The 27,616-nt window shown below is 38.7% G+C and overlaps 1 protein-coding gene across 6 annotated transcripts in view; it reads right to left on the reverse strand.

The window, feature by feature from the left end:
* Positions 1–233: 233 nt before the first annotated feature.
* The window catches only part of CGGBP1 (CGG triplet repeat binding protein 1), a 29,725-nt gene continuing 2,342 nt past the window's right edge, over positions 234–27,616 (reverse strand). The window contains exons 1-8 of one of the 6 annotated variants that reach the window (XM_072885035.1): positions 26,098–26,553; positions 20,919–20,973; positions 11,371–11,465; positions 5,336–5,644; positions 4,212–4,247; positions 3,393–3,530; positions 2,440–2,486; positions 234–1,333 (exon numbers count right to left, since the gene is read on the reverse strand). In XM_072885035.1, the coding sequence (XP_072741136.1) occupies positions 992–1,333; positions 2,440–2,486; positions 3,393–3,530; positions 4,212–4,247; positions 5,336–5,522 (750 nt within the window). In that variant the 5' untranslated portion in view covers positions 5,523–5,644; positions 11,371–11,465; positions 20,919–20,973; positions 26,098–26,553 and the 3' untranslated portion in view covers positions 234–991. Of the gene's footprint in view, positions 1,334–2,439; positions 2,487–3,392; positions 3,531–4,211; positions 4,248–5,335; positions 5,645–11,370; positions 11,466–16,368; positions 16,715–20,918; positions 20,974–21,268; positions 21,522–22,361; positions 27,084–27,616 lie in introns of those variants that run through there. The other 5 variants (XM_072885010.1, XM_072885018.1, XM_072885026.1 and 2 more) reach the window with 5 other exon arrangements.

Consider the following 27,616-nt stretch of genomic DNA (forward strand, 5'->3'; position numbering starts at 1 on the left):
TTGCAAGAGCAGATGCATGGTATCCAAGCTAGAGCTGAGTAAGTGGTGCAGAAGAAGGGCGTGAGCGTTCTTTTCAAACTTCAAATGGCACTTTGGTCTTTACATCCTTTTATCTTCTTTCCTGCAAACCTGAGCGTGAAGCATAATCACTTTTTTATGCCAGCGTTGGGAGGAAAACTTAGCATGACAAAGTTATACACAGTTATTTGTGAATAAAAATTTATTTCGACTGGGTTCAGTCACTGCTCATCATTTGTTATTTCCATTGATTCATCATGGACAAAAGCAATATACAGTAACTTAGCTAACCAATCATCCCACCAAGAGAAAAACAGTGTGCTATATTTCAATATTTTCTCACACAGTACTTGTGAGAATTCTTTGTAAAAGGAAAACAACCCTCTCCTCCTTCCCTGTCTTCCACAAAACACACACACACACACACACAAGTATTCACTTGATTTTGGTTAATAATAGCTTTAGACATTCATGGTGTTCAAAGAACTCAGCAAGGAGATAAACTGGAATGAAAAACTGAATCCTTGGAAGGATGTTCTTAGAAACTCAGAGGAAAATTCTCACACAAACATTCTTAGCTTTTACAGGGGAGAAATTAATTTGACTCAGTATCATCTTCCTCACAGATTCATTTTACATGTTTCTATCCTAGGAAAACCTTCCCCTTCTCCCCTTTGTCTACATTCAAACCGTAACCAAATCAAAGTCAGGCTAGAAGCAGAATCCTGAAAAAAGGAAAAATAAGAAAGCTGACTGTTTGTTTTTATTCCCCCATGTAAGAGACAAACACACAGTGCAAATACCCACCCATTGACACAGGCTGTGTTTTGAATTCTGGTGTTACAAAGGAGCATCCATAGGTTCTTCTTAACAAAAGGGAAGTTTTCCCAAAAGAGAAAGGAACAACATCCTGGAGGGAAGCTAAAACTGGGACTGCATGCAAAATGGTTGTCTGGAGAAGTCCTTGCCACATTTATTTATTTACATTAATGGAGGCATATTCGGTAAATTCATTTTCTACAGTTAGTTCCCTTCTCTGGCATCTCTCTGCAGAAGCAGAATGATTTAGTGCAGCATATGTGAGGCCATCTGGGCTTTCAAGTAAAACTGGGACGGAAGGAATAACAGGATCATCGCGAGGTGCATTAGGTGCTGTCCTCGGAGCGTTCCAGGGAGGGACACTGTTGTCATAAATTGTGTTGCCGTGCAAGGCCTGCAGTGGGCTAGCCATGGAGCAATAGTAAAGTGAGGAACTTTCTTCTGAAGCTGGAGCTGTCCCAGCAGTGTGGGATGGAGCAGCTGCTGGACTTCTGACCTGCACAAAACAGAACAGGGTACAGCTCTGTGCATATCTGGTTGTTGCCTGTGCTCCTGCTAAATAAGAGGCCTGTAAGATTTTGTTCAAGTTGCTTTATCCCCTTAAAACTGCTTTTGAGCACAGGTGAATTGGTCACTGGAGTTGATACTGATCTTTGAAATAAAATTAGAAACCATTCTTGTATCTCCTGCTTTTCTCCATTTCCCCTCCCAAACTCTCATGTCTTTTCTTGCAAGATGCCAACTTAAGGCAAAACGGATTTATCATTTTCTGAGAGCTCTTCTATGCCACTCATTCAAGGCTTTCCCTTCTCAGTTTATGAAATCTTTCTTATTTTCACCTCCAAACTCCAGACTACCTTTTCCTCACTGCCTTTGTTCTCCCATTTCCTGATCTCTTGCTTCTTACCCTCTTTGTCTTACTATTTTCCAAATAAATCTTTCTCCTTCTCCAAAATCTGCAAATTCCTCTATAAATTCATCTCTCTCTAATGAAGTCCTCTTTTGACATCCATTTTTCTAGCCACTTAGAATATACTGCTTTTAATTTTCTTTCCTCTAAGTTGCCCTTTGGGAGCTCTGCAACCTGTTTGGTGCCCTTTGATCCCCGCCAGCACTACCCCTGTGGTTGATAGCTGTCAGCTCTGGTCATATCTTTTGCGTTCTGCCTTCTGCCCACCTAATTTCTCTGGAACTGGTTGCAAGACCTGTGTGAATTCATGCTAGCCACATATGAAAGTCTTTCTTCTCAATCATTTTCCTTGCTCTGTAGGTCATTTTTTGTCTTACACAGACAGTCTGAACCAGATCAACAGAGGTGCTTTAGGTGCCTAAACTCTTACTGGAATGGTACTTACAAATTAATACATTTTAACAGGAATTTAGATGCCTGAAGTACCTTTGTGGCTAAGACCCTTAGTTCCTTCCCTCAGCTCAGCCATGGTGATATCTCACACCAGGGAAGCCATGCTGTCCAGGCACCAAGAGGGTCACTAAATCTGTCTCTGATCCTACGCCACTTTTTTTACTACACAAAGATTTGTTCTCGGTATGTGGCTATGCAGGATGTGGTCAGATTTTGATGATGGAAAAATTTAAACATACCAGGCTCTTTTGTCTCTGTTGGGTTAATGCAGTTCTCTTTTGCTTTGCTGGGAAAAAGAAAAAAAAGAAGATGTTTCAATAAATCAGCATGGAGAAGGTGCCTTTCTGCTTCTGGAGGGAATATTAATTACTATAGGAGCCCTTGCCTTGTTGAGTGGACCTCAAAGAATAAAAATCTATTCCCAAACTGGATTTGGGAATAGCTATTCTGACAAAAGCTAACCAACACAGAATGATATATTTATAGAGTGAGTTTCTGCGTTCCACAGAACTCCTCTGAACAGGAGCAGAAAAATTCCTAGTGTACTTGTGGCCAGTTTTCTCTGTGTTCAGTGAACTGGGTGGAAAGAAAAAAGCACGGAAAATCCTAAAGCCATCCTATGAGCAAACATGTTAAATTTTATTGGAAGATGAAATGATTTCATTTTCCTAAAATAAGAAAAAATCTATGGGATTATAATAGACAACTGCAAGATCATTTAAATTAAGATATGGGGGACTCCAAGTTCCATTCTTGATACAGGACACGGCAGCTGTGTAAGAGTTCCTGTAACGCAGGAGAGACTAATACTGTAATTATTTGATAATTTAGAGGGAAAACTAGGAATATAAAATGTAACTGGATAGAGCTTGACTGCATTTGCATGGCTAAAACTCCAATTTAGTTCTAACTTAGTTATTTGCAAAACAGGAGAAAAATTTCCAACTATTATAAAGCCTGAGATTTTTATTTGTTCTTACTTTACTTCCATCCCTCTGTCTCTGGAAAGGAACAACACATGGGGCAAATTAAATTCTTAAAGATTCAGTATCCTAACTGGTGCACTTGACAAGGACATCTCAGCAATCAGTTGGGTTTTTTCATAGAGCTTTGAATACAACTTCTGTGAAGCTGTGAAAAGGAGTGGAATCAAATGCATACTAGGCAAAGGTTAGATGGTAAAACTACTTACCATGGTACCTCCTTAGAGACCAAAACAGGCATACGATGATGAATGGACAACATAGACCCACGGATGCTGAAGCATAAATAATGTGCAATATCTTGGGGTTTCCAGATTCTTGGGACCCTTCTGAGATGCTAGTGGTATCTAAAATTGCATTAACATGTATTAGCGTAGATAAATATTTGACTGGCTTTTTTTTTATTTTTTAGCATTAGGTCTTTCTGATGCAACTGGCTTCTTAATATATCTAAACATTCTGTAACTTGGTACAGCATGTCATGAAATACCCTTATCTCCATGGGTGTTCTATGACATATGAAGATACTGGAAGGAAAAGTGCACGGGAAAGTGTAATTGATGAATGATGCATGGCAGAAGGCTGGCAGAAGCAAAGAAAGGGTCAGAATTAGAGCACTGCTCTGAACTTCCAATATATTTTTGCAGTTGTAATTGTGAACAATAACCAACCGTGAGTAAAAACCATACTTCAGGCTACGTTAAAGTGATGTTATAGCATGATTCCTAACACTTTGTAAGTATAAGCCACGTATCACTGGGATATTAAAGAGCATGTCAGAAGTGTAGAGTATACTGCCAGGAAGTAATTTGATTGGCTTTGTGCCTTTTATGCTGAACACTGGACAGTCCTGGCCTTGAAAAGTGTGACCCTGGAGAGACTTTATTTTGTTCAAGTGGGAAGAAAGCAGTTGTAGTTTAGCAATGAGTTTAAATTTGTCTTGACTGCACAAAACACTTTAACCAGAAATTCATAGCAATACAGATTAGTTCCTTTCTCTTAAAGAGGAAATAAGAATCATAACTTACTTTCTGGTGAAATTGTGATAATGTTTGCAGACTTTTCTGAAAGAGAAAAGTAAGACGGGGAAATGAAACAGCAACCTGACATTTTGCACTGCAGCTGTGTTCTCTGCACAGCATACTGAATTTTTCACAAGGCTCCCCTTCAATCTGCTGATGGAAAAGGGAACAAAATGCAACAAGCAAAGGGTAGGGTGTTTTGGAGGGAGGGGGAATGATGTGTTGGTCTCCCACTGCCAACAGAGTAATTCTCTTTCAGACCTCTTTGGCATTCAAATAAATAGATCGGCAGAGCATATTTCAAAGGAAACTTGCATCGTGAGCTGGACATATACTGTGTCTGCTAGCACATTACAGCCATGAATTTTGATGTTGCTCCCTCTGCTGCAGCATTTTGTGTGGCAATAAACAAGGTTTTAAAGTTCATTAACTTACCAGGAGAGGAACTGGCAACAGAACAATGCTACAACTCAGCTGCCTGGGGTCAGTAGGACACTACGGCCACACAGATCGCTTTCTAGCTGCAGAGCAACATTGAGGAGGGCAGATGTGGCTCATCATAATCTGGACTTAGCATCCCAACTGCCTAAGTCAATGTGAAGGCCTCACTTGCCCTTAAGATCATTTAAAGCTATTATAATCTTTCCTGCTCTTGAACTTCTTGGGGTAAAAAATTATACTTTCTCTCTGTTTGTTGCAAGAGAGATCATTCTCAACAAGACTCTTGAATTGCTTTTTCCTCTTTACTGTTGTGTGGCCTCATCGACTGCTATTACACGACCATTTGCATCCTGTCTAGTCCATGTGAAGTATAAGCAGGCTGTCCTCCCACAATCTTTTTTTGTTCCAATGATACTTTTTTATTCTCAAATAGTCCACTAATGGCTGTTTGGTGTTGGCAGCTTTGCTTTTCTCTTCCAGGTCCTCCTGTTATTTCTTTATTTTGTTCTTTCCTTTTGTTTCTATCCTACCAAGAGGCAGGATACAAGCATGAAGAAGATGGTAAGTACCAGCACAACTGTCCTACCAGTCAAACATGTTGGGAGAAGCCATCGTCCAGCCTGCATGAGCTTTTCTGTATGTGGCATCCTTTTGTTTAAAAGGGCTCTTTCATAACACAGGGGCCTCACCTTCAACAATAACCTCTATTCCATGGCTCTCACTGGAAAAGTTTTCCACTATTGCTCGACAACGATAAAGTCCGCTATCATTCTGATGAACTGAGAAAACCTCCAGAGTAAACACGTTGGCCTTCCATTCTGCCTTGCCCTCCTTCAGCTGCACACATGTAGCCGTCTCTATCTTGCACCATTGCATGACTGGCTTTTTCTCGCAGTAACGAACGGGACAGTATATAATCAAAGAGTTTCCAACACTGATTTTGTACCGGGAGTGTCTTTTAACTTGAATTTCAACTGCACAATTGGTGGCATCAGATCCTGGAAGAGAAGAAAAGCACAACAAAAATCATGGTGGTGGGGGTCTGCTATATACTACCCATAACACTCATCACAGCTTCTTTTCTCTCTCATTACTCGAGACTTCCCTGGTCTACTTGCAGCAGATCTGATCTCTATATGGGACAGTGATAGCAGATAACATCAAGACTATCAGTTCTTTCGTTTTTAGAAGGACTGTTAAAATGCATTTTCTCCCTCTGGTATGAATTTTTCCCTTTTTCTATATCTCAGTCAAGTTAGATATTTAACAGTTTAGAAAGAAAATACATAAAATATACATAGCAAGTTTTCCTGCGTCGTCCTTCTCACAGACCTTTTCTGTTACTTTTAGATTTACTTCAGATTATTGTTTACTTCACAATTCTTGTTAACTTGCAGAAGTAAGGGCTTTTCTTTGGTAGAGTTTTTTATAATTGTAATATTGAAAAGAGTTACATTTAATGCAAATATACCTTATCTCTATTTTTTAATTTTTGTTATGTTTTGATAAACTCAGTGTTCAAGCTATGGTATGTCACCTTAACTCTGGGTCTTGGTATTGAATGTCCTGACCATTTATTAAAGATTCATGTTTCTTGTGGTGCTTTATTTCTCTGGCTAGATCAAAGTAACAAAAAATATGTGATACCCACATGCTCCCTACTTCCCTACCCTGTCTTACAGTACGGTGCTTGTGCACTGAAGAAAGTAATTGCTCACAAGTCCGGAGAAAGACATTTTAAGTATGTCTATATCTTCTGGTTGATAGAGGCGAGTAGAAAAAATGGCAAAGTATGTTGAAGGCAAGTTTTGTAGGGAGGAGAAATGTATAGGGGAGGAAAGAGTAGTGCGGAGAGGGGAAGGATCTATCTGTCAGCAGCCAGTGCTGTTTCAAGGGACAGAGCCTCTGAGACCCCGGGCAGCCAATGCACATAACTGCAACACCGAACGCCTCACCTTCACCATCAGCCAGGATTTCTTATGCAGGTGATATAGCAATCCTTGTGAATACCTCAGGAGTATATTCAAGAGTTTGGCATGGCCAGATTAACAGTTTTCATTTATAGCCTCAAGTTTGCAAGCCTTTTCTCTACAAATCTCAGACTACTCCACACCATAAATAAATTGTAGAGCACTCAGTAATAATGAGTTTTAAGCATAAGTGTGTTCATAGCCTTCATTATGGCAGAGCTAATGCTTTGCTGCTCTTGATTTTTCGGTTTACTCTCTTTAAGGTGACTTTGGGAATGGGTGTCTAAAAATTAGGTGGCACTCATCTGCTTCTAAACCTAAATCTTTAATATTGTTCTCATTTTACCCTATCAAATGTGCATGATCTTGCTTGATAATGAGGAAGAGGCTATTCACTCTAAGGCTGTTATTTGCAGCCACTGCAAGAAATTGTGGTCTCTGATATATCTCTGTCATGTGCAATAGACAAACTAATCTGCTCACAGGACTTGGCATCCTGTGAATTTTCTGCTTCGAGGGGTCCAAATCTGAAATAATCCTTGTATACCAACCTTCCCTTAGTCAAGGTGGCTTTAAATGAGGATTGAAGTGGGGTGAGTGGCAAAAGCACGCAGGTAAGCAACTTGGACAAGGACTTTAAAATTGCTCCTTGCGGAAGGGGCAAGTGAAGGAAATTCAGGTAATTTGAGTGGAGATGAGAAAATTAACAAGGAGGACAATAGCTCTGGGTACAAACAATGTCTTTTTACTAATGAAAAAAGTCTGGATGAAAAACAAGGGGAACTAGAAGCCTTAATTCATTCAATATCCCTAAGAAGAGAAGGAAGGAGAGCAGCAGAATAAAAATAGTTGGGTTTGGCAAAGAAAGCTTTAGTAAGTTTGGAGACCTGGGAGATAAGAACTTGTCAGATGTAAATACAAAGGAGAACGACATAAACAGAGCTGGTGATCCATCCAGTAAATGATGAGAGTACAAGCACTAAGCATCTACACTACAGCAGTGCAGTACAAGACTATCTTGGCTAAATCATGAGCAAGCTTTTCACTGAGACAAGAAGGAAGCCTCCAAAAGCATAAAGAAGATCAGGTTATTAAGGAGGGGCATAAAAGAACTGAGCAACATTGGGAAAGTCATGGCAGAGAATGAGATGCGCTTAGGAAAACACATTAAAGGTATGTATATTGATTGTAAAACTAAGAAAGTATTACTTCACTAGTTAGTGGAGAGAGAAAGCTATCAATAGATTACCAGCAGTAAATTAGATTTACCAGATAAATTAGAGAAATTATTTGTAAAACGGCAGGCTTAGTTCAAGAAGATATACAGGGGACATGCGATAACCTTTGTGTTCTGCTAAGGACTGGTAAGTGTACCTAGGTCTTGTCCAGTCTTTTGCACTGCTCTTCAAGAAAGAAGAGGGGCGATGCTTGGAGTCTCTCCAAGTTGGAAAGCAGACAGCAAACACCATGAACATGATAAGAAGGCCATAAAGGAAAGCTTGAAATTCTTGGGGTTGTTTCACTTAAAGAAAAGCAATGAGAGGAAAGGACATAATAAAAACATGTAAAGACATAAAAGAAGAACGAAATAATCTGTTTTTTCATGTTTCTGTGTTGTGGTTTAGCCCCAGTCGGCAATTAAGTACCACGCAGCCGCTCGCTCACCCTCCCCCCCGCTGGTGGGATGGAGGAGAGAATCGGAAGAGCAAAAGTAAGAAAACTTGTGGGTTGAGATAAGAACAGTTTCATAATTGGAACAACAACAACAAAATAATAATAAATTGTAATGAGAAGGAAACCAACGAGAGAGAGAGAGAGGAACAAAATGCAGGGGAAAACAAGTGATACAACTGCTCACCACCGGCCGACCGACGCCCAGCCAGTCCCCGAGCAGTGATCGCTGCCCCACAGCCAACTCCCCCCAGTTTCTATACTGAGCATGGCGTCATATGGTATGGAATAGCCCTTTGGCCAGTTCGGATCAACTGTCCTGGCTGTGCCCCCTCCCAGCTTCTTGTGCACCTGGCAGAGTGTGGGAAGCTGGAAAGTCCTTGACCAGTGTAAGCACTGCTCAGCAGCAACTAAACCATCAGTGTGTTATCAACATTATTCTCATCCTAAATCCAAACCACAGCACTATACCAGCTACTAGGAAGAAAATTAACTCTATCTCAGACAAAACCAGGACATTCCGTTAGGTATGGGGAGAAATAATGGGCTAAAAGTGAAGTAAGGAAGGTTGATTACCTAGTTCAAAAAACTTCCTAACTGTGAAAACACTAATACTGGAACTGGTTTCTGTGGAAGCTTGTAGAGTTTGAATCACTGGTGGCCCTGAGGACTAGCCTACACTGACATCTGTCAGGATAATATAGCTGAATTTACCTTCTAACCTGTGAGTGTATGTGGTCATGTAGACAAGTTCATGGACATTGGGTCCATAAATGGATACTGAAAGGACTTGGGAAAGATGTACCTGCTGATGTCCCCAGTGCAACTGTTCCATTGCGGGGGGGACAGGAGGGCAATGGACCACAGAAAGTGGCCGTGCTCATGTGCTCTGCCTGAACAGCCTTTCTTCTTGCTGCCTCCAGAGACAGAGCACTGGCCTTAGGCAGTATGGCATTTCTTATGTCGTCTCCACTGATATACAAGTTATGCTTATGATCCACTTTCTGGCACAGCATTGACTCAATAGTAGCTCCTGATTATAAATAAATACGTGGTGTACAGGAAGAGATATTCTCCCAGACCATCCATCTGGATGCAGTAGCAATAGTAATATATTTAATACATTTAATACAACATTTAACATATTGTATGATATTTAATGTGAATAAAATAATTAAAGGAAGTATTTAATATACTAAATATACATAAGATATTTTTTTATTGCAATGTATATGATGTAGTAAATATATTGCAACAACAGCTCTAGCATGTAAAGCCTGGCCATGTTCACAAGGTAGCGTTTAGGTGTTAGTTCAGCATGCCCTGCCCAGTCATCTAGTCCCTTTTCTGCTCCCCTGAATAGGATCATTCTGAATTACATATTTTAGTTATGAAGCAGAATCACTTATCTTTCACTGAGACTTTTCCATCTCTGATTGAAAGAAAGCATGATTTGGTTTCAGACAAGTAGGTCATATCTACTTTGGTCATACCACAGTAGCAGCACATGGTTATCAATAGTCTGAAAATGGAAACCAAAAGCTCAAATTAGAAAGCAGAGGTTTCAATTTTTTGAGCAATGATTGCCATGGAAGATAATGCTTCAGGAGGTATCTGTACAGCTCAGATTGTACCCTGATAGCAGCCTTCTTTCTGACATAATCCTATGTAACAGGTGTTTCCAGAAGGATGTGCAGGTCCCTGCAGAACAGATATTTTCTGATGTCCTTCATCTAATTATTTTATCATATAGTTTTATCTTTTTCAAATTCTCTTTTGGAAGAAAACCAAAACAAAACAACAACAAACCCAAAACAAAACCCAAAACTTTTCTAGAAGGTCCAAAAAGTCCAATTCCTCTCAAAGTTTTAAAAGAGATTTCAGTGACACTCCCTCATTCAGCATGATTATTAACCAGGGAGAGGGGCAGGAATTGTTGTACCTCTTTCATTCTTATCTTTTTCCAGTGCAGGGATGTCATGTTTTCCTTGATTTTGAATCATCTGGTGCTTTTACAACAAAGTATACATCACTGCCCACTGTCACTTTTGGAAGAATCACCTGATCAGCACTGAGCAAATTTTGTACATCCAACAGCATTCACTTGGGACAGGGTTACCAATCCTCATGAATTCAGATGAACATGAGTTGTGTAGGTAGTCGGAAAGGAAAATTTCTTATCAATATTAAATATTGCTCTAAAGAAATTATTGTCTTGCACTGGTCAGTGTAACCTAGAGTAACACTCAGTGGCAGAACCTCCCAGAGAGAGGAAACAGGGGTGATACTGGGTGCACAGAAAGTTTTGAATTACCCTGCAGCCACATCCTGAGCAGGAATATATAAATTTCCTGAGCAGAAGCCTTACTGAGGTCTGGATATACTTCTGGAGTAGTTTTTGTGCAGCCCTTGCTCTGTAGGTGAAAGTTATAAGCAGTTCAAGTGTTATATGCTTGCACTGATATCACAACAAGAAACTTCTCTCCATACAACTTCCCACACTGCTACCAATTAAGTCATAAGGAGCTATTCCACTGCTAACAAAGGATTTACTTGGTTACAATTTGGTTTTTTTAAAAAAAAGTTCCAGTGGCATTGATATTACTTGTATTACTTTTGCTCATATAGTGTATTTTTAAGAGTTCAAATAAAATGTGCTAGTATGTCTCTCAGTCAGGTGAGCTTGAATAGTGTTTTTCCTTTTTTCCCAAGTGCCTATGCCAACATGTGCCACAGTTTTGCTCCTTCATCTTCTGGTGGTGATCATTCCCTTTTGGTGGTGATCATTCACTTACTAGTATAATTCCAATACAATCAGGTCTGGTTAAATTATGTTTCCAGAGCAAAATTCCCTGCCATCGAGCGGGCCTGACTCCGACACCCTTGCTTTCTCCAAAAGGTTACCTATGGAATATGCCACTGAGCTTTGGGAATCGCACGTGGGAAAACTTGTAGTGCACTTGCTGCCCAGCCCAATAGTGTCACTGCCTGCCCACAATTTCTGAGCAGCAGAGCCCTCCTGTCCCACTGACCCTCAGAGGCGCTTTCGGGTAGAAGCTTGCGTGACACCGGTCTACACACACCTGCTGGCCTTCATTTCTAGCTGCTGATGCAGGTGAAAGTGTTTGGCAGCCTGCTGTCAATTAACCCTAGGGTATAAATCCTCTTCTTCTTTTCCCTTAAAAAAAAAGTGGGGGTTGAGGTTACTGGGTTTCACTTGGGCTTCCATTTCCTCCAGTTTATAGTGCTTTCCCACCCACCCCCCCCCCAGTTTCTTTCTTCCAGTGTAGCTGTAGATGTGGTGGGAGAAATTTAGCTTACTGAAAATTGATTTAATTTTCTTAGTTATAACGTGTGGATCCCTTGGAAGAAGCCTGTGGGTCCTAGGTAAACACCGCTTTTATTCAGTGATTTTTTTTTTTTTCCTGTCAGTCAAATAGAGCAATCTTTTGAACTTCCTAACCAGGAGCTATACAAGCTACTGCTTGCCTTTCAGCGTGCATGAGAATTTGTAGACTGTCCTCAGAGCCTGCAAAAGGGCCTTCATTTCAGAGGCTTAAAGCAATTGGACTTCAGGTTACCTTTAATTATTTTTTTTAATTGTTACAATGCTTGGAGCATGAAAAATAATCACAATTGCTTTTGTGTGTTTCTGTGACTTGTTAATGACTGATAGCTGAATGACTTGGGCTTTAGGTTTTCAACTTTTTATTAGGAAGAAACCTAGTCCTTGGTAAATGTTATTAGAGTCATCGATTTGGGGACCTTCTAGAACTATATCATCAGAAGAGATGAGTGAATAAGAGTTAAATGTTTTTCTCAGGCTTTGGGAAATTCTTAGTTTGAATTATTTTGAACTTCAATAACTAAAAATCTGGGCTAGAGAAAGCCTTTTCCTGTAATCCAACCTTTTTTTCTCTAGTAATTAAGTAAGTGTGGGAATTAATAATGAACATGCCCTGAAATCTCTAATTAACCTTTCCTCTCTCCCAAATCACACCTCACTTGGCAAGAAACTTTAAGTGCATAAAAAGCAGTGGAGAAAATCTTTTTAAAAACAAAAATATTTTGGACCTTTTTAATATAGAATAAAATATTTAAGGCAAACTTTAAAATTATCTTTCACAGATTTCCTGTAAAGGCCATTTGGCAGGAATAGGTGTCAGTGAAGATTTAGGATTAAATAACAATATAAACCATAATATCCTAGAGAATGAAGGGTGTCTTTTTTTAACAGGGGGGGAAAAATCAACACACCTGATAATGAGAGAGAACCTTTTCTGTTTGTTGGTTGTCATTAGAAAGACAAACATGAAATAAACCTCAATTAATGAGTGAGCACAAACATGGCTTGGTGTACTTTTCCTGTGACAGTGTATCTTAACTTTTTTCTATCTGTTGCCTCCTGTGGCTTATGAGAAGTCAATGGTAGGGACACTGTCTGACAGCTATATTCTATATGTGCAAGCACTTTCCGAGATAAATTTAATTACCCTTTCTTTAACACTGTTATGACCTGAGAACTGAAACTAGTTACAAGGTCTTATGCCGAGTCTTAAGTTTGCAGTGTCACGTATATGGGGGGTCATAATGAATATCTGAATGTGCAGTTTTCACAAGGGTAAAAGAATCTGTAACATATGGAAGCTTTATACATCTGTTTCAAATTTATAGTCCTCGGTAAGATTCAGATTGTCTAAAAGTGCCTTTTCTTTTAGATCACTTGAGTGTAGATCACTTGAGTGTGTTCCTGAACAGGCTGTGGCAAGCCAGGCTCTGTTGCACCAAGAATTGATGTGCACAGGTAAGGAAAATCTTCTGTACAGTGTACTGCCAGGATAAGGATTTCAAATGAAAGCATGTATACCATAACTTGTACAACAGGGAACTACCCATGACAGTACTTTCTTTCATAAAAAACAATTTTAATTTTTTTTTTGCATTCTTATGTTCTAGAAAACATAGTCATGACATGACTCATTAAGCAAACAAAAGAGGTTTAATGGAGATGGCTTTCCATTTACCTAACTCAACCTATTAGTAGAAAAATAATAGCTAAAAATTGAGCCTTCTACTCTTTGAATTATAAATGGTGTCATTCACACCTGGTCATCTAAGAACTCAGAACAACTCCAGTAAACTAAGACTTATTAATTGAAATTTCTGAGGCATTTATTTTCAAAAGGATTTCTCTTTACTTTGTTTTTCCTTCTCTCCTCCCTTTAAAAAAAAAAAGGAACAAGGGATGGGGTAGAATACAAGACATATGTATCATTCCCCGAGGCAGGTAATGGCTGAGGTATAAAATGTCGATTATTCATGAAAAATAAATGTGTACCGTTAGTTTTGAATCCTACGTTTGGGTCTGTCTGTGAACACCGTGAAGCACCAGTAAGGGTTTTAACTCGGGTCCAATGTTCTGGGAAGATTCTGATTACGGCCACAGCACAAAAACTACACCAGAAAGCGCATTATTTGTTGGGGTTTCACATTTAACACCAAGATCTTCATTACTTTGTTAATTTTAACAATGAAAAAGGAAACAGGCTGTAAGGAGAACTCATGGAAAAATATGCTCCCTCCTTGAATTTAGGTAAGGTGTATTTAGAAAGAGAAGCACTTCAGAAGACATAGTTAATGATACCTGGATAGGCCTTTTTCAGACTTCTCCCAGCTTCAGAGAAGGCTTTTCAAGGAATGATGTACAATTGTATTATAGTCATTTTGCTTATTTATATCACAATTTGGATTTTTTGAAGAATGTCATTTTGCTAAGAGAAATTAATTTTAGACCTTTTCACTTAATTTTTCCCATGTCATCTTAAAGATACAGTAATGTACTTTTTCTATTTACTTGGTGTACAATGAAGGATTTTCTGGGTTTCTTGTTGTTTATCTGGGGTTTTTTTCTGGCAATGGTAGTATTTGTAAAGCTGACCTGCTTGCTGAGGTAGCTGATGGGAGTTGCATCATTTTTTAACTATTCCTTGATGAAAGCTGTGTAAGTGCAGAAGACATGCCTTTATATTTTGATGACTGAAACTTCAAGATGGAGCGTTTCTGTCTGGCTGAACGTTAGCACGTGCAGGCTGTCCCACAGGAAGGTCTAACTACAAGGCGTTATTTGAGCCGAGAACCGTGCCCACCATTAGTGAGCATGTGTGCACGTACTTAGTTACTGGCTGGGGCTTCTTGGAGCGAGGGGAGGTTTGCTGGGTTTTATTTTCATTGGGATAAAACGCTTCATTTGCTTTGTGTATGCTGTCCAGACAGCAACAAGCACTCTTTGTGAGACTGGATGGGAATAACCTGTTCTTTGGTGTTACAAGGAGACAGGGTCTAACTGGACTAAAATGACTGGGGTGAAGGGGGAGAAGGTCCTTCTGTTTGTGACTTATCAGAAACAAGCTTACTTCTCCTTTCCTAATTTAGAAAAGATTTGCTGGTTATTGACTTTGTATATGAAATCTGAGTGGTCGACTTTGTTTCTGTTAGGAGTAAGGGAAGCTTTGGATAGATTTGCAACATACAAAGCTTAAATAAGTTGGCTTCAATTTTCAGTTTACTTCAAATCAAAATAAAAACCAAACAAGCTTGGAAAGCATATGGCTAAAATGTAAATACATTAAAAAAAACATTTACATCATGGTTCTGTAGACACTGACTTGTAAAACTTTTCTCTCTGTAATGCTCCTATAAACATGATTCCGCTATTTGTAGTAATATAGGTGTATAGAAGGACATAGTATTGTTCTCAGAGGACCTCAAGTAGTTTTGATGTAGATCAAAAAATGAAACCTAGTAAAATAAGTTATGTGTAAACAAGATACCTGCTCTAAGCAGCATAGCAGAAACTACATTCTGTTTTAAAAACAGTATCTAGGAACCTGGCAGATGAGTATGGAGGGTTCGTCTGTGTATTAATGAACTATACAGGACGATGCAGAGGTGATTGTGTGAGGGACTGATAACACAGTCAGACTTAATGAAGTGAATAGAAACAGTAGTTAACTCTTACATGAAAAGAAGATACTTCTGTTTAGGGTATGAAGGAGGTTATCAGCTCTAGATAAACCCCCTTCAGAAGCATGTTAGTTTATTCATTTGTCAATCAATCAAATGTAAAGCAGTTCAGTAGCCTCCCTGAGCTCAGATCACAGCCTGATTAAGAAACAGCTGCATCTAGCTGACCTGGTAATTCATGTCTTTTAAGCTAAATGTTTGGGTTTCCCTTCCCAGGCAGATGTTCTGAATGCTTGTTTAACCTTTCCTATTAGTATTAATAAAGTGTTTTATTCATAAAAACAAGAAGTGTCAAAAGATGCTATAGATTTGCAGAGTTAGTCACGCATGTCAACTAGGCTTCACATAGGCAATTCAATTTGTTTGTGTAATTTTAGCGGTGCCTTATAACAAATGCTATTTTGATCAATTTATCAGTTGATATATCTGAAATGTATCAACAGTAGCTGAGTGCATCCATTACAGTAGCTATTATCCTTTCTGTATGACTGCCTTCCTTTCAATAGTAAAATTTGTCTCCTGTATGATATTAGCAGGGAAGAACTTGAAACAAAATGATCTCTGGTAAAAATATTAGGAGTATACTGGGCACAGTGTAGTTCACACATCAGTCCAAATTAGGAGAACCTCTCTAGTTAAAAAATGTGGAGGTTCAAAGTTGAAAGCAGGATGAAAATTAGATGGAGTTAAGCTAAATAATTGAAGGTACACTGACTTATCTGGTAAAGACAATTTTCTGGATCCAGTTCAGAGCTAGTAGGATTCCTGGATTTCAAGCAGAGGCTTGAATGCTGCCAAACCCCTTGAAGGCAGAGCCTTTGGCCACAAAGCAAGATGTATTTGGTCCCCAAGTGCTAGGGTTCTGGTCTAGACTGTTACCTAATATTTCTCAATTATTGTCATCATCATCGTCTTTAATCGAATTAGAAGCCTCTGATATGGTAATAAAACAAGGCACAGATTATATCCAAGGTACACTACACACTGCTTTGGTTTCTGTTCTCCCCCCACAATGTTTAATAACTACAGACAAGTTCAATTATAAGACCACATCTTACCGTAAACTTGATAGTTGCTCTGAGCCAGCATTACTAGAAGGATGTACAGTAAGAGCCTTTTTATCAACATGACTGAAGGACCCTTCATTCTCTGGGCATGGTAGAGAGAAGAGGTTCCCGCAGGTTTAAAACGTGCAGTTCAGATGGCCTCTGGCATCCTGTTAGGTTTACCCAGGGCATATGTCTGAGCTGATTCCCTTTTCTAGTTCTTCTGTCAAGACAGTGCAGATAGGGGCGGGAAAGCAACATATCTGCAAAAATCTGACGGGTTACGCAGTTGTCTTTTTTTTTTTGGTGTGGTCGAAATGTGAACTGCTTGATCCTTTCACATCATCTCAGAACTCCTCTGCAATTCAAGGCAAAACATCTTTCACCCTTCGCTGCCTGCCCTTACAGTGTAACAAACATAGCTGCAGATTTTTTTTTTGAAAGATGCTCCTGCAACTGAGGTTTTGATTTTACAAGCAGCAATATAGCAGAGAGAAGGGATGCACAACAGTATTTTAAACTTGTTCAGTCCTTGTGTATTACTCGAATTCAACATTAACAAATTAAGAAGCTGAACAAATTCACTATTCACAAGCTGGTAGATGTCAGAAACATGTCTGAATAGTCTTAATTTGCATTAGATTCATTTACAATAATCTGCACTATAAGAGATGATTGCTTCTGCTATTTAGTCTTAGCATCCTCATAAGGCCAAGTAATCTGGGTTTGGATTTTGTGGGTTCTTTTTCAGCATGTCCTCAACACCTTTTTCCCCTAAATATTTCTAAAACGCTGAACCTTCCCAAAAAATTCTGTCATTGTGGAGCTTCTTCATAGTTAGAACCAAACTAAGGTTGAACAGGAACTTTGTAGATAGCAATTATCACTTCTGCTTAGAATGCAAATACAACAACCACAAATAGAAACCAGGGAAGAAATTAATGCAGTTATGAAATCCTATGTTAAAATGGGAAGGTTTAGACTTGACATTAGGAAACATTTCTTTACCAAGAGGGTGATCAAACACTGGAACAGGCTTCCTAGAGAGGTGGTTGATGTCCCAAGCCTGTCAGTGTTTAAGAGGCATTTGGACGATGCCCCTAACATGCCCTGACTTGCGGTCAGGCAGTTGAACTAGATGATTGTTGTAGGTGCCTTCCAACTGAACTATTCTATTCTAAATATTTCAAGCCTTCTAGAGAAAATATATGCATATTATGCTCTAACAAAAATCTAAATTATCAGGATTTTTTCAAAGTAATATTTTGGAGAAAATAATTGAACAGCTTTCCAAAATTTTGTGGTTGGAAGTGTCTAGCTAAGTATGTGATGATTAGGAGAATCATACTGATGTTTGTGAGAAACTGAAATAGCCTTACAAAAATTACAATCCAGCCTAAATGGAAAATATTTATGAAAGAAAACTCCTTGAGTATAACTGCACACACAGCATGCTTCCACTTGAGACAAAATACTAGTACCGCAGATTGCATTTCTGTATAGTGAAGACATCTAGTGGCTGAATCCATAGCTAGCTTAGATAGTAAAATGGGTCATTAAGGGAAGCGTTTCCTGGCAGTGTAATTTCTGCTTGCGTTCATGCTGAGTTATCCAAAGTTTATGCTAGGAATGCAATATTAGTAGTTGGTACTTAATCTCTGTATTCTTATTAGAAGAACTGTTTTGGGCTGAGTCCTTTGCTACTGACTGATGCTTTTTAGTCAGATAAGGTTTTAGCTGTTCTCTATGGTGTCTTGAGATTGGAGACTGGCTTTCTAGGTGGATAATTCCTTGTTGATAACTTTGTGGAAGTATTCGCAACTGTAAGACAGGTACTGTCATACATTAGCCGTTCGGGAGAGGTGAGGTGGGTCAGAGTGGCAGGAAGGAGCACCTATTTCCTGTACCGCATACTGTATGTGGCTTGTGAGGATTCTTTACTTTGTATTTTCAATAGTAAATATCTTGGACACTCATCTATGTTTTTGGAGCACTTTTCTTAAAAAGGTGTTGGCAAATGTGACTTCTACTATCACTTCTGACACTTCATTATTTTCTTTATCTCCTTTCTGCTTAAGAGTAGGGTTGTGGGGGTTTTTTGAGAATCTGCTGGAAGATGGCAAAGAATCTGAATTTTTCGTGTTTTCTTGTTAAAATTTTATTACCTCCTTGAGACATTCCTGGGAGCTTTTTTATTTTTGTGATATTACTAAGTTATAAATGAGATCCTTTAGATCTCCAAATGGTAACTTATATTTTAATTTTTTAAGAAAATCAGTCCCTGAATTTGAGACAGTAAAATATTCTAGTTTTACTTTAAAAACATGTTTCAAAGCATAGTAAATACTGAGTAAATATAAAATAACTATTTACCAAAGAAAGGAATGAAAGTCCTAATCTAAAACTGCATAACTAGGAGAGGGAGGAGCATTTGCATTTAATTCAAGATGAGATATCATTTGAAGATGGCAGAAAAAGATGTCACTAGATGGCACTGATTTCCACTATCTGCAGTAACTCAGTAACTTATTTGCCATATGCAAATCAGACCTCAGCTGAATCCTAACAGATACCAAGTATTTAAAGAACTAAGAGAACTCAGTGCAATTCAAACACAACGATTAGCACAGTTCTGTGTGTGTTGGATACTATTTTCAGGAAGAGGCTCAAAAAATACGGAGTAAAACTTTTGGATAGTCTTAAACACCTGAGGATTGCTATTAATAGAAACTTTCTTCACTTGATTCAGTCCACTTTGTCATGTCTGCTGCTTCTTTACTGAACGCAAGTGATAAAAAAACCCCCTATGTAATGTTCCTTCTGTTCCACCTCAGTTTTTCTTCTGACAAGACAAGGTGGTGGTTTGGGGTTGCATTTTCTCTGTTTGCAGGTGCTTAGGCATTGGCCTCCAACCACACAGAGATACGGCATTTAGTGGGCTCCGGTAAGTGTGCTGAAAATTACCTTCATTGCACTACATGAAGAAGCTTTAGTATCTTCAAGGAATAACAACAACTTTGTCTCCCATCCAGCTCCTTGCCTGTCACTAGTAATCATGCAGCTTGCAGTAGCATGTGCTGCCGCATGAGCTATGGGTGGCCCCTGCAGCCTGTTCTCATGTCTTACTACGGTAGCTCCCTGTTAAAGTAACTGAGGGATCAGTTACTTCATTTCTATGCAAGTTCTTTCCTTTTTCCACAATATGAGATGCTCTGCATCTCTCTGCTTTTTCCTAAGCAATTCCAGTTTAATGAGATGAGCTAAGCTTTGTTAAATCAACAAACACATCTTGCACCAGCTTCTAAAGTGCAGACTGAGCATGGGCCCGGATGCTCTCACAAGGGCATTCAGTTCATTCATGTAGAATTGGTTAAGAATCTACTCAGGGTTTTGCTGTATATAAAACACTAAGTGTAAGCATGGGTATTGTAGTTATTGGATTTGTCTTGCAGTAATGACAGGCTTCAGAAATAAGGGGAGGGAGGAAGCAATTCAAAGCGAATTACAAAAGAATTAAGGTAAGGTGGTCTCATTTACTGCAGTGGAATCTAATACTGAATTTGGGAGCTATTCTGTACACTGAAGGACAGATTAAAAACATTTGAGGCAAACCAATATATAAAAACCCCCTAGAACCTCTAAAGCTCCCAACTGTTTTTCCTCCAGCTTTGAACGGAACTGCTGAACGATACCCTCTCTCCACTGCATTGCTGTAAGCTACTCTATTGGTTAGGAGAAAATGGAAGATTTCCTTATTTTCCTCGGGAACACAATAATGCTTACTGAACAGAAGGATCAGACAGGAGGAAAAAGTAAAAGTATCCACTGAAAGACAGTAGAAACTGCCTAATGAATGTGTACTCTTATTTTAGTGTGTTCACGGAACACATATAATATGAGAGTACTGGTCACTTCACTGCACTTAAGTAGCCCTCTGCTTTTACTTCCCCTTCCTGTGCACGACTAGACAGAAGACACAGAGAGAGAGCTAGGTAGTTAGATACATCTAAAACATGAATAAATTTACATTGCTTGTGCTTGTTTGGCTCAGCTGAACATGGGCTTTGCATACCAACTGAAACCAGTAATCTTCCTCGTGTCTTCTTCCAGGTCTAGCAGAAATCTTCTATCAAAATAGATGTTCTTTTGCAAGACTAAATCTTCAAATGTTTCTGGCTTCTGAAACCTAAAGTGAGCATGGAGTTGGGACGCTCAAAAGCTAAACTCAAAGGGACTGAAATAACCATTCAGCAATTGTTTATCATTTCTATTTTGTACTTAACTTTCTATTTTATAGAATAGAACTGTATTGGGTATAGTTAATATATAACGTCTAGCTTCAGGGGCAACACTGGTCTTGAGGCTGCCCTCTGTCAAGCCTGAGTAACAGTTGCAGTAGCTCTCTGTATCCTATCTCAGAGCCTGCACCTTGTGCTTTTGCTTGAGATGTGCTATCTGCTTTTGAATATGAAAGAGGTGGCCTCTACCACCAGAAGACCCACAAATTCCAAACCCCTTGTAGAAAGAGAAAAGTGGTGGGATGGGCAAAAAAAAATCCTTACCTGACTCAAGCAGAACTGCCACAGATTGTCTATCCTCCAGTCTCTGCTGCCCAGCCTATGTAAATGACAAATGTCAAACCTAATTATCGGTATAAATGTGGCCTCAAAGCAGTTATGTATACTTCATCCTACTGCATCTTGGATATGGGTTAAACAGCATGATTCACTTAGGAAAGTAAAATGTTATCGTTAGAATTTAGCATGGCCTAATTAATAAACTTTAAATATGTACTTCACCTGATTCTGCATCAGCTTCCACACAAATCCTTACTGATACGTTGATTTCACCAGTATACAGATGCTGTTTCAAAGAGGAATTGTCCACACAAGAAAACTTTACAAAAGGGTATGTTTATTTCTATTCTGCTTTTCCATTTGGTATAAAGGCAACAAAAAGCAATTTGATCTTAATGTGCTGTGACCTCAAAATGAGAAAGTAATGATTAATAAATTCATGAGTCAAGAGGTTGCACAAGTTTATCACTGATCCATCATGAGATGTCAAGCCAGATAAGAATTCAGGAAAAGGAACGTGTAAACAATCAAACCTACACTTGATAATTTTGATGGGCTGATGTTATTTCCTCAATTTTCATGAAGTCCCTAAGGGAAACAGAGATCAAACTGTCACCTTTTTGCAGATAGTTTGGAAAGACCTGACTCTTCCACACTGCAGAAGCCCTTCCTGAAAAGATCTGAAGCATAGGCAGCTGCAAGATTCTATATCTACAAATTGTTTTCTGCAATGTCAAAATGCATAATAATTATTTCACTTGGTGTTCACTTGCAACAGAAGGCATAATTAGGGAATTTCTGTCACCATTAAGAAAGCCACATACTTGACAGGGTTCTGTATAACCAGTCCTGAAACGGGTTCTGCATAACCAGTCCTGAAACAGGTTTCAGTGCGATTGTACAGATACATCAACAAACCGCTTCAACATACAGTCTGATACTACCTTAAGCTAGAAAAACAGCATGTACATTCTTTAATTTTTCCTGTCACCATCCATTTCTACTATCTTACATTACCATTATATGTGAACTACCACATGTGCGTTATCTGCTTTCTTGGCAAAATAAGAGATCATGCATAAATTCTATGAAAAAGGAATTCCTTTATTTTTAAAAAAGGACCATTTTTCCATTACCAAGTGAAAACTTTACAAAGTAAAGTATTTCTCTTCCAATAATATTTTAATATAAAAACTTAAATCACTTACTCTGGTGTTACTGTTCTAACAGGAAGCCTTGTGGCACTGCAGGACCCAGGTATTTTCAGCCTCACTCTAGTATCTAATCACAAGTTCACCACTTGTTTAAATGAAACCATTTCTGTGGCCACTTACCATCAGCAAAACATCCTTACCACCAAACAAAAAAAAAAGCATCTTCACTAGCCCAAAAGAGACTAAACTCTACTAGCATTATTACAATGAGAAGCTCTGTTAAAAAAAATTTATTTTGAAAGTTAGACACAACCTTAAAATTGTACAAAGACAACAAGCACTCAAATTACACAAAGAGTTAGCAGTGAGTACAATGTGAACACAACAACAGTGAGTCTTGCCTCTCTTTATATGTAAATATAGATAGAGATTATCCTTGCCAAACTTTCAGCCTTTCCCCTCCCCCCCTGAAAACCAGCTCATTATGCTGCAAAACCTAGCAGGGAGCATTTCACTGTTGAGTTCAACAGAATTGCTAAAAGGGCTCTGGCTACAAATAGTCCTTCTATCATGAGAATATCCCATACTTTGCAGAACCAAGTTTCTCTCTCAATTGAAAAACAGCTTTCCCTTTCATTATGTCGAATGTTTCACCTCCTCTAGGGACCTGCCAAATTACAGGCTTCAAAATGCTTAAAAATATTAGAACTCGCTCACGCTTTTTCAAGAACATGCAAGCTGAAACTAACATGGTGCATACATGTAAGTAGTCACAAAACAGAGAATGTTCCTGTTTTTATTTTACTCTTTGAAAGTGTTTTTCCAAGAAAAGCACTTCAGAGTAATTTCAGCTGTGAGTTGGCTAAACTAACGTAAGTACATGGTCAGAGAAGAAAATATTTCTTCTTTTTCTTTTTTTTATATTACATTTAGAGCTTCAAATATATTAATAAAACCACCTGGCAAAAAGTATCCCTTATAGCTTGTCCCTACGTATGTACGTAAAATGAAAAGCAGACATTGCTACCATCCTCCCTTTACTTCTGAGCTTACTCTTTACAGGAAATACATGGAAAAAGAATGCAGTGTTCTTGCAGAAAAAAGGAAAACCCCATGGAGACTGTTAAACAACTTAACCACAGCCTCTCTTCTAGGAATTAGTTATTACTTAGTTTTAGATATACCAGATATACCAGAAAACTTCCACTGTAAATCTTCCCCAAGATCAATAGCAATTAAACCAAGGTTACGTTTTATCCAACTATAGCCATACTGGCAAAATTATGCTCTGAACTTGAGTGTTTGCAGGACTCTGTTCCAAGACTGAGTGGAACCATTTTTACTTTTAAAGAAAATAAGTGTAACTGTATTGTTGATGATCTGGGTTATGTACATGAATATAAACTCACTTATTCATTATTCTTTCTAGATTACCTGGAAGTGCTTTATTTTTCATTGTTTTACTCCATTATGAATGTTTGTTGCAACGGATCAGTATCTTGATTTTCAAAAAGCTTGAAAAACGTTGTGGCTTTTTTTTAACAAAAATATCCTATTATTAATTCACCAGTGTCCTACAAACTGCTGTGCATTGGAATTAAGTTAGTTCCATTCAAAATCCTGATGACCAATTTTTGCTTCCAAGTTGTTATGAGTTGGTACCCTATGGATACACTGATAAGGTTCCTCACCAGGCTTGTACCCTCTGCAGTAATTCTGCATAAAAAATAAACTGGTACTAGAATAATTACTGAAAATACTTACAGAATTGTATTAATTCTGTAAATTGAGGCTCTGTACACAGACTGCTTTATAAGTAGAGTAAGTTTTTGAGAAACTAAGTGTTCTAATATTGCTTTGCTTTATTGAAAATGATTGGCTTTCTTTTGTTAACAAAAGCTGTTGATGTTGCTAACTTTTATTTTTATATAAAATTGTGTAAGTGAAAGTAACTTGATTGGGTTTTTTTCAGTTGTGCAAGAACCTATTTAACATTACCATTATGCTTTTCAAAATGTCTGTCAGTTTGCCAGTCAAGGGAAAAACATACAGCATTGAATCCTATATAAAATGGTTATGGGCTGCAGCCTGTGAAATCGCATGTTAGCAAGAACTGAGCTACCTAGTCCAAATTCATACCTTTTAATCATACCATCTTCTCTAGATGCTTTTGTTTAATGGAAGTCTGTTTTCTCAATACTTCCTTGTTTTCTATTTGCTTCAATTCTAAGATAGCATTCATAGGGTTAAAAAAATGTAAAAATTAAAGCAAGGATGTTGTTTCACTGTAATGAAACAGCTGCTGTAAAAGAACACTTTAAATTATTGTCAGGACAGAAAAGGCTATTGGCAGTGTACCTTTCATTTGGCTTAAGAAGATTTATAAAACAGTTCTAGCCCAAGGCAGCTCATGATCTTCAGCTAAACCCAAGCTTGTGCAATAGCAAATGATATTTTGGAAGGCCTATTTTGATATCTAGGATTAAAGAAAAAAATTGCTACTGTTATTTCTGTCTGACGTTCTGAACCAGCAACCAATATCATTGACAGGATTGCCATGACTGCATGGAGTCCTGCTAGCTTCAACAGGGACCAAAGGTGCAGCAGTGTACTGAGTACTTGTGTACTGGTACACATGGATAGGCAGCCCTCTGCTTTTTAGTTTTGTCCACTTATTCAAACGGATCTCATAGCAGAAGGCCACAAGACATGGTTATAATGTAACACAAGTGCATTCCTGTAGAAGCTAATTGCACAAAAACCAGTTGTCACTAAGTATGTAAGTCTCTCTCAATCCAGCAAAAGAGACTGCTCTAGAATAGCTAGGGAAATAGCTACAGAAACAAAATAAGCAGGTTATTTTGTCTCTTTTTAGCAATTACTTAGTATTGCTGTAAATATCTGGAATAAAAGAAATACTGAGAAACAGATACTGTGAAACTCTACTGGGGAAAGGAAGATGAACAGAACAACTGGCTCAACCTGAGGGAGTTAAAGCATGCTTACACCTTTGTATCCACCGAGTGGAGGATTTCCGTGCTGCTAGAAGATGCTTGGCACCTCCCTGAACCCAGAGCATCTCAAGGAAATCTAGAGCAGGCAGAAGTTGGTCGTATTCCAGCACTTTGCACAATGCTCCCTCATCCCATTCAAAAAATTCATAGAGCACTTACATCGAGTGGACTATTTGGCATAATAATTTGGAATAGCTCAGTAACAGTTTACTAGATTTCGGAGAGGGTAACGTTACTGAAAGTCTTCAATTTCCCATTTTACTTTTTGCCAGTCCAATAGATGGGGCCTTGGCACAGAGTAAGAAATACAGCCCAGGTCTGTAATTCCAGTATAGCTTCAAAGTATACACGCTTTCCTATTTGCGCTTACAGGTACTGAATAGCCTTTGCAGTAACTATTTTGAAATCTATTTTAATCACTTCACCTCCTTTGACTAAAAGGCTGAAGACAAGGCCAGGGATGTAGAGGACCTTCAGGGAAAGATGGAGGAGCCCCTTCTCCTGTGCACTGTAAAAAAGCTTTCTCAACTCCACACTTCAGTGCCTCCCCCACCCCCAATTTAGATTTAGCATCCTTTGTCCTGCTAGTAAGAAAAAGGCATTAATCCTCTCTACTAAGATCTTGGTCCAGTATAAGTTTCACTTGCCAGCAGCTGCACTGGAAACCACACTCAGTTAACAGGTTTGTCTACTCAGCTTTCAAAGATTGGCACTGAAACTGAAGGGGACATGGTAAACCGAGACAATGAAACAGTGATTTTAAAAAAGCGGGCATGGTAAACCTGCAGAACTCCTAGCTTCGTGAGAATAGTGGAGTTCAGAGGTCAATACAAGAGACCGGCTATTTAAGCTGATAATGAATACATCCACAGTTGCACCAAATATGATAAGAGAGTATTCTAGAAGAAAAACATTTCCCGTTTTAGAACGTAAACTGAACTTGAACAGGAATTTGCAACAATCCTCCCCCAACAGAGCAGTTATATTTTAACTAACCATTCTACAGCTTCTTGCATTTCAAATGTGCAGCACTTCTTCTTGGTCACTCATGGACAGGATACTGGACAAAGCAATCCACTGACATGATTAACAATCCCTATTGCAACATCTTCCTCGTATATTTAGATGCACAGTTAGGTAAGTGAGGTCCTCCATCCAAGTGCCTTTTCTTAGCGCCAGGTACAGCTGGACTGAACATAGATAAGGTGTATGCCAGGTGCGTTCCCTACATTCATCATGAGTTCTACATCAATGTAGCTCTGAAGTCTACAGCAGGGTTAGCAACAGTCTGTGGCATAGCACTAAGTTCACAAATAGATTGTCATTTCTACAATAATACAAAATAGCTTGTAAAACCAATATGTAACACTGTATATATGCATGAATATAAAAATAAACCACACCATCAATATGTAAAACTTCACAACGATGATGAAAACAGTTTTCTTCTCAACGGTCTTCAGTATTGATGAGTTGGTTCTCATTGTCATACCCATCAGGCAGGTATGCTTTCCGTAGCTGGTCTGACTTAGGTATCGAACTGCCATTCTTGACGTAGCGGGACAGGAAGGCTCGCACAGATGGATGATCAGCCTTCTCAAGTGGAATATTAGCTTCCAGGCACATTTTCACAAAGTCCTGGATGACGCTGGTTTTCTCTGTCTGGGCAGTACTGTTGCACTGAAGGGAGGCAGTCAGAGTCCTTTGCTTCTTCCTGACGTTCTGTTCTTCAAACTCTGCCTTTCGCTTTGTGTGTGTTTTAGACTTGAGGTGGTCATTGATGGCAGACTTGCGAACGTGATTCAGAACCACATTGCAGGAAGTACAGAAGAGTTTTCCTCCGTCTTCGTGCAGCTCACTGCCAAACTCAGTTACACGATCCTGAGGAGTCACATACAAAGCAGTCTTTGAGCGGTTACGTGATGGAGCGGACTTTACTCCAAATCGTTCCATTGTTGCCTTCAATAAACTTTACCTGAAAGCTGAAAAAAAAATTGCTGTTAAAGTGTGCTAATGATTTCAACCAAATAGTTTTGGATGCAGTCTATTCAATATCCCATATACCGCTTATTGACATCTAAAAGATAATTACATGTAAGATACATGTGTGAAACTTATTGAAACTTATCTTCATCTTGAAGTCCAAAGAACTTAGGAGACCAAAGTTCCTCATGGGTCAGAATAAAATACTTTTTAGTTTGTACAACTACAAAGCTCAACAGAACCCTCAAAACTCAATATGTTTGTCACTGAAAGTCAAATAGAAAGGTTTTTTGCTTTTTCTTGAAGACAGTTTTTATCCTTTACCCTTTAGTGTAAAGGGTGCTTTCTTAGTATTTTCGACATATTTGACAATTTCTTAGTTATGTTGAGTCAGTATTTTTCTGTTTACTTCCTGAAAAGGTGTATTAGTTCTGTTAGCAAAAACTTAGCTGTCCAAATATCAGGCAAGAAGGCCATTACTGTCACTTACAAAAGCCAGTAAAAAAACCCAACAAAACAACCAAAACCAAAC

Source organism: Ciconia boyciana, chromosome 1, assembly GCF_034638445.1.
Source record: "Ciconia boyciana chromosome 1, ASM3463844v1, whole genome shotgun sequence".
In the NCBI taxonomy this organism is placed as follows: domain Eukaryota; kingdom Metazoa; phylum Chordata; class Aves; order Ciconiiformes; family Ciconiidae; genus Ciconia; species Ciconia boyciana.